The following is a 7,569-nucleotide window of genomic DNA, read 5'->3' on the forward strand; positions in this document are numbered from 1 at the left end:
TAATAAGCATTCAGTAAAGTATGAATCCGTTATAAACCAGTAATAAGGCCCGAGGAGATGTGGTATACGGCCATTATATCACGGCTAAGGGCTGTTCTTGAGCACGACGCAACACAGAGTGCCTGGATACAGCCCTTAGCCGCGGTATATTGGCCATATATCACAAACCCCCAAGGTGCCTTAATGCTATTATAAACTGGTTACCAATGTAATTAGAACAGGACAAATAACTGTTTTGTCATACCTGTGGTATACGGTCTGATATTCCACGGCTGTCAGCCAATCAGCATTCAGGGCTCGAATCACCCAGTTTATAATTTTAAGTACTGTAAGTCACTGACTGTGTTCCATCCTTTTCCTGTAGCTGAGGCGATGCACATCGGGAGTCTGATTGCTGCTCAGGGATATTTCTTCCCCATCTCTGATCACGTCCTGTCACTCAAAGATGATGGATCCTTCTATCGCTTCCAGGTGAGCAGTAAGACCATATAAGGCTACAAGGAAGCTTCCAGGTGAGCAGTAAGACCATATAAGGCTACAAGGCAGCTTCCAGGTGAGCAGTAAGACCATATAAGGCTACAAGGAAGCTTCCAGGTGAGTAGTAAGACCATATAAGGGTATACAGCAGCTTCTAGGTGGGCAGTAGGACCATATAAGGGTATACAGCAGCTTCTAGGTGGGCACCACCATATAAAGCTATGACTGTATAAGGTTAGAAGGAAGATAAAATGAGATAAGGAGGGATTAGATTTAAAAAAATTGGTTCTGTGAATGTTCCCAGATCCTTGCAGTAGGTGTAGTAACATTCCCCCTTCAATGGCTAAAACCCCCCAAATGTCATACATGTCAGAATATCTGCACTGAGGAGCCAGATGGAACTGCAGTGAGGGAAACTGCACCAACGTGACCTTAGTGGTTACGCACCAACGCACCAACGTGACCTCTTACGCTACTTCCTGGTCTCTATCTCAGTCTAGAGAGGGTCTCCAAAGTGCTTACCTGCATTAATCTGACTGATTGAGGGGGACAAATATTTAATTTAACTAGGCATGTCAGTTAAGAACAAATTCTTATTTTCAATGACGGCCTAGGAACAGTGGGTTAACTGCCCGTTCAGGGGCAGAACTTCAGATTTGTACCTTGTCAGCTCGGGGATTTGAACATGAAACCTTTCGGTTCCTAGTCCAACGCTCTAACCACTGGGCTACGCTGCCACCCCAAATATACTGTAAAGTACCAGTTACTTTCCAATTCCTGGAACCAAATCAAAAAACAACACAACACCACACCCGCTAAGATACTTCCTCTGTTTCTACAAAGGGGGTCTGTGACCCCCATTAATAATGAATGGTGGATATCCTGTGAAATATTTATCACAACTGAACCCACAGAGAGAACAGTTAAGGGGGTCTCTATTCACACAGAGCCTCTCAGAGTAGCAGTGTTGATCTAGGATCAGGTTCCCTTCATAATCCACATAATGTTATTCATTGTGATCTTAAAGGCCAAACTGATCCCAGATCAACATTCCTACTCTGAGATGCTTGTACCAGGAGGCTCAGAGACCTTCACAGAGGGAAAACAAAATATTCTATTCCATGTACAGTATAGTGCACTACTTTTGGACCAGAGCCCTGTGGGCCCTGGTCAAAAGTAGTGCACTACATAGGGAATAGGGTGCCACTTGGGATGCACTCGATGACATTTCACCTCCTACCTACGTGGAGGGAACGCATCCCCTTCACAGCAGTCAGCCAGCCAGTCAGAAAGCTGAATAACATAAGTGAATGATTGGAGAGAACGATGCAGGCCTTGACCTTGATTCCTCCTCTTAAAGAAGTGAATGATTGGAGAGAACGATGCAGGCCTTGACCTTGATTCCTCCTCTTAAAGAAGTGAATGATTGGAGAGAACGATGCAAGCGTTGATTCCTCCTCTTAAAGAAGGGACGTAAAGACAAGTCTGTGAATAATAATACATCTGTGAGTACTTATACTTGTCCTATTTTACACATGTGAACTGGAAATGTGTTGAATTTTTTTGTGTGCACATTCTAACGCTCGCTGAGATACCCTTAGAGAGTGGGGTCATGGAGCAATTAGAGTAAAGTGCCTTGCTCAATGGCACATCGGCATATTTTTCACCTTGGGGAATCGAACTAGCAACCTTACGGTTACTGCTCCCATGCTCTAACCACTAGGCTACCTGTCACCCTAGTGAAAGTTAAGGGGGAGGAGGTGGAGTGTGTTTTGAATTTATAATGATAAACCACAGTACAAGTTATTAGCATTTAATTTGTTTAGCAGAACGACAAAGAGAAAAAAAAAAACGAACAACAGAGAAAATGCTGTTTTCTTTCGGAAGCATTCGCAGCATGACAAATGGAAAGCCGTCTACTGGATATTTATTTCAGTTGAATCAACTACACTGAACTAAAATAGAAACGCAACACGCAACAATTTCAAAGATTTTACTGGGTTACAGTTGACATAAGGAAATCAGTCCATTTAAATAAATGTATGAGGCTCTAATCTATGGATTTCACATGACTGGGAATATATGCATCTGTTGGTCAAAGATCAGAAAACCAGTCAGTATCTGGTGTGACCATTTGCCTCATTCAGCGCGACACTTCTCCTTCGCATAGAGTTGATCAGGCTGTTGATTGTGGGCTGTGGAATGTTGTCCCACTCCTCTTCAATGACTGTGCGAAGTTGCTGGATATTGGAAGGAACTGGAACACACTGTCGTGCACGTCGATCCAGAGCATCCCAAACATGCTCAATGGGTGACATGTCTGGTGAGTATGCAGGCCATGGAAGAACTGGGACATTTCCAGCTTCCAGGAATTGTGTACAGATCTTTGCAACATGGGGTTGTGAACTATCATGCTGAAACATGAGGTGATGGTGGCGGATGAATGGCACAACAATGGGCCTCAGGATCTCTGCAATTTGTGCATTCAAATTGCCATCGATAAAATGCAATTGTGTTCTTTGTCCGTACCCTAACCCCACCGCCACAATGGGGCACTATGTCCACAACGTTGACATCAGCAAACCACCCGCCATATATGTGCTCTGCGAAGGCCGGCACTGCCAAATTCTCTAACATGACTTTGGAGGCGGCTCATGGTAGAGAGATTAACATTACATTCTCTGGAAACAGCTCTGGTGGATATTCCTTTAGTCAGCATGTCAATTGCACGCTCCCTCGAAACTTGGGACATCTGTGCCATTATGTTGTGTGACAAAACTGCACATTTTAGAGTGGCATTTTACTGTCCCCAGCACAAGGTGCATCTGTGTAATGATCATGCTGTTTAATCAGCTTCTTGATATGCCACACCTGTCAGGTGGATGGAGTATCTTGGCAAAGGAGAAATGCTCACTAACAGGGATGTAAACTAATTTGTAGGCAACATTTTAGAGAAATACATTTTTTGTGCATTATGGGAAATTTCAGCTCATGGGACCAACACTTTACATGTTACATTTATATATTTGTTCAGTGTATATATCTTTACAAAATGACAAATGTTTTTACTGTAAATGATTGCCTCTTTAATATTGTCCCCATGCCTTTCACCCTTCAATAATACCTTAATTCTCTCCATTCCTCTCTTCTCCTCCCCTCTTCTATCCAAACATCTCTCTATTCCTCTCCTCTCTTTTTCTCCTCCCCTCTTCTATCCAAACATCTCTCTATTCCTCTCCTCTCTTTTTCTCCTCCCCTCTTCTGTCCAAACATCTCTCTATTACTCTCCTTCTCTCCTCCCCTCTTCTATCCAAACATCTCTCTATTCCTCTCCTCTCTGTTTCTCCTCCCCTCTTCTGTCTAAACATCTCTCTATTCCTCTCCTTCTCTCCTATCCTCTTCTCCCACACTTGACCCTCAGGCTCCATATTTCTGGCCTTCTAACTGCTGGGAACCAGAGAACACAGACTATGGTAAGTCCATAGAAATGGTAGAACAGAAATTCCCTTTCAAATCAAAGCTCTGTGATAGGTGGAGAGTCCTTCACTGAAGGGGCTAGAAATCATAACACCATCTCCTATAGGACAGTGTCACCCATCACTCCCGAAGAACATTATAGATAGCTCACAGCTGTCAGAGCAGTCACAATCAGGAGACTACTCAGCTCCAGTGGACACCTCCCTGGGTGAGCAGGGAGGAACTAAATATAATCAGGGACTAGGACCGGGAGAGGGTGAAGAGGAGGGGAGATGGAGGAGGGTTGGAGGGATGGAAGATGAGTGGGATGGATGGATGGATGGATGGAAGATGAGTGGGATGGATGGATGGATATGGGGAGAGGGAGAGTGGGATGGATGGATATGGGGAGAGGGAGAGGGGGATGGATGGATGGATATGAGGAGAGTGGGATGGATGGATGGATGGATATGAGGAGAGGGAGAGAGGGATGGATGGATGGATATGGGGAGAGGGAGAGAGGGATGGATGGATGGATGGATATGGGGAGAGGGAGAGAGGATGGATGGATGGATATGGGGAGAGGGAGAGTGGGATGGATGGATGGATATGGGGAGAGGGAGAGAGGGATGGATGAATGGATGGATATGGGGAGAGGGAGAGTGGGATGGATGGATGGATATGGGGAGAGGGAGAGAGGGATGGATGGATGGATATGGAGAGTGGGATGGATGGATGGATGGATATGGGGAGAGGGAGAGTGGGATGGATGGATGGATATGGGGAGAGGGAGAGAGGGATGGATGGATGGATATGGGGAGAGGGAGAGTGGGATTGCTGGATGGATATGGGGAGAGGGAGAGTGGGATGGATGGATGGATGGATATGGGGAGAGGGAGAGAGGGATGGATGGATATGGGGAGAGGGAGAATGGGATGGATGGATGAATATGGGGAGAGGGAGAGTGGGATGGATGGATGGATATGGGGAGAGGGAGAGAGGGATGGATGGATGGATATGGGGAGAGGGAGAGAGGGATGGATGGATGGATGTGGGGAGAGGGAGAGAGAGAAGAGAAGGTAAGAGTGATGCAGGGTGAGGAAGGGAGGAAGGGATAGGATGGGTGGAGAGGGAGAGGGATGAATGGATTGAAGGGAAAGGATTTTACAGAACCACTGATAAGGCTCCGTCTCAGGTCTCTCTCTCTCTCTCTCTCTCTCTCCCTCTCTCTCTCTCCTCCAGCTATCTATCTGTGCAAGAGGACCATGCAGAACAAGACTCGTTTGGAGCTGGCTGATTATGAGGCGGTGGGTACCAGTGTCATGTGATTATGAGGCCGTGGGTACCAGTGTCATGTGATTATGAGGCGGTAGGTACCAGTGTCATGTGATTATGAGGCGGTGGGTACCAGTGTCATGTGATTATGTGGCCGTGGGTACCGGTGTGATGTGATTATGAGGCGGTAGGTACCAGTCTCGTTCTACGTCCCAAATGACACCCTATTCCCTATATCGTGAACTACTTTTGACCAGGGCCTATAAGAAAATGTGGGACACAGGCCTGGAGTGTCCAAAATCGTAGATTATAGTATCCATCAATATGACTGTCTGACTGTAAACACTGTAAACATTACGGTGAACATCTCCCTCCCTCCCTCCCTCCCTCCCTCCCTCCCTCCCTCCCTCCCTCCCTCCCTCCCTCCCTCCCTCCCTCCCTCCCTCCCTCCCTCCCTCCCTCCCTCCCTCCCTCTCCCTCCCTCCCTCCCTCTCTCTCTCTCCCCCTCTAATCAGGAGAACCTAGCCAGACTACAGAGAGCCTTCACTAGGAAGTGGGAGTTTATCTTCATGCAGGCTGAGGCTCAAGTCAAGTAAGTGAAGTTGTTGTGTGTGTGTGTGTGTGTGTGTGTGTGGGCTGTTCTTAAACCTAAAATCGTCAAAAGTCCCTACAAGGATAGTAAAACAAGGACATTTCCCCCATCCTCATGAGGACAAAGGCTATTTTAAGCTTAGGGGTTAGGTTTAGGGTTAGGGTTACCATTAGTGTTACAATTAGGGTTAATGTAAAGGGTTAGGGTTAGTTTTAGTGATTGGATTAGGGTTAGGGTTAGGGTTATGTTTAGGGGTTAGGGAAAATAGGATTTTTAAAAATGTAAATACATTTTAGGTCCCCACGGGGATAGAATAACATAGTGTGTGTGTGTGTGTGTCTGCTGGCTTGTATTAATATCCTAATGGGGTACCGGAAATCCCCAAAAGTCTCCACAAGGATAGTAAAACAAGGAAAATGAGGACCTTTCCCATTTCCCAGGTCCCCAAGAGGACACGGGTTATTTTAGACTTAGAGGTTTAGGTTTAAGGTTGGGGATAGAATTAGGGTTAGGTTAAGGGGTTAGGGAAAATATAATTTTGAATGGAAATCAATTTTAGGTCCCCACAAGGATAGAATAACATAAAAGTGTGTGTGTGTTTTCTTCTGTTTATATTAGTAAGTGTATTGTATTTGGTTGGATGTTTTTTTATTACTAAGGAAACACCCTTAGGCTATGTTTAACACTGTCTTCTTCTCCCCCTCTCTCTCTCTTCTCCCTCTGTCCTCTCTCTCTCTCTCTTCTCCCTCTGTCCTCTCTCTCTCACTTCTCCTCTGTCCTCTCTCTCCCTCTCTCTCTCTCTCTTCTCCCTCTGTCCTCTCTCTCTCTTCTCTCCTCTGTCCCCTCTCTCTCTCTTCTCCCTCTGTCCTCTCTCTCTCACTTCTCCCTCTGTCCTCTCTCTCCCTCTCTCTCTCTCTCTCTCTCCCTCTGTCCTCTCTCTCTCTCTCTCTTCTCCCTCTGTCCTCTCTCTCTCCCTTCTCCCTCTGTCCTCTCTCTCCCTCTCTCTCTCTCTCTTCTCCCTCTGTCCTCTCTCTCTCTTCTCCCTCTGTCCCCTCTCTCTCTCTTCTCCCTCTGTCCTCTCTCTCTCTCTCTCCCTCTGTCCCCTCTCTCTCTCTTCTCCCTCTGTCCTCTCTCTCTCTCTTCTCCCTCTGTCCTCTCTCTCTCACTTCTCCCTCTGTCCTCTCTCTCTCCCTCACTTCTCCCTCTGTCCTCTCTCTCTCTCCCTCTTTCTTTCTTCTCTCTCCCCTCTCCCCTCTCCCTCTCTCTCTCTCTCTTCTCCCTCTGTCCTCTCTCTCTCTTCTCCCTCTGTCCCCTCTCTCTCTCTCTCTCTCTGTCCTCTCTCTCTCTCTTTTCCCTCTGTCCTCTCTCTCTCACTTCTCCCTCTGTCCTCTCTCTCTCACTCACTTCTCCCTCTGTCCTCTCTCTCTCTCTTCTCCCTCTGTCCTCTCTCTCTCACTTCTCCCTCTGTCCTCTCTCTCTCTCCCTCTTTCTTTCTCTCTCTTCTCCCCTGTCCTCTCTCTCTCTCTCTCTCTCTCATTCTCTCTCTCTCTCTCCCTCTTTCTTTCTTTCTCTTCTCCCCTGTCCTCTCTCTCTCTCTCTCTCTCTCTTCTCCCCTGTCCTCTCTCTCTCTCTCTCTCCCTTTTCTTTCTTTCTCTCTCCCTCTCCCCCTCTCTTCTTCTTCTTCTCCAGGATCGACAGGAAAAAGGATAGAATTGAGAGGAAGATTCTAGATAGTCAAGAAAGAGCTTTCTGGGATGTCCATAGACCTG

The 7,569-nt window shown here is 46.7% G+C and overlaps 1 protein-coding gene across 1 annotated transcript in view; it reads left to right on the forward strand.

Annotated features, from left to right (window-relative positions):
* LOC112240116 (regulator of G-protein signaling 6-like) overlaps window positions 1-7,569 on the forward strand; it is a 224,199-nt gene that overhangs the window by 185,072 nt on the left and 31,558 nt on the right. Inside the window, exons 5-9 of the mRNA XM_042301016.1 lie at window positions 365-471; window positions 3,899-3,950; window positions 5,176-5,240; window positions 5,724-5,800; window positions 7,490-7,569. The exon at window positions 7,490-7,569 is cut by the window's right edge and continues 1 nt beyond it. Coding sequence (XP_042156950.1) covers window positions 365-471; window positions 3,899-3,950; window positions 5,176-5,240; window positions 5,724-5,800; window positions 7,490-7,569 — 381 coding nt within the window. The remainder of the gene's footprint in view (window positions 1-364; window positions 472-3,898; window positions 3,951-5,175; window positions 5,241-5,723; window positions 5,801-7,489) is intronic.

The sequence above is a fragment of the Oncorhynchus tshawytscha genome, linkage group LG18, assembly GCF_018296145.1.
Source record: "Oncorhynchus tshawytscha isolate Ot180627B linkage group LG18, Otsh_v2.0, whole genome shotgun sequence".
Taxonomy (NCBI): Eukaryota; Metazoa; Chordata; class Actinopteri; order Salmoniformes; family Salmonidae; genus Oncorhynchus; species Oncorhynchus tshawytscha.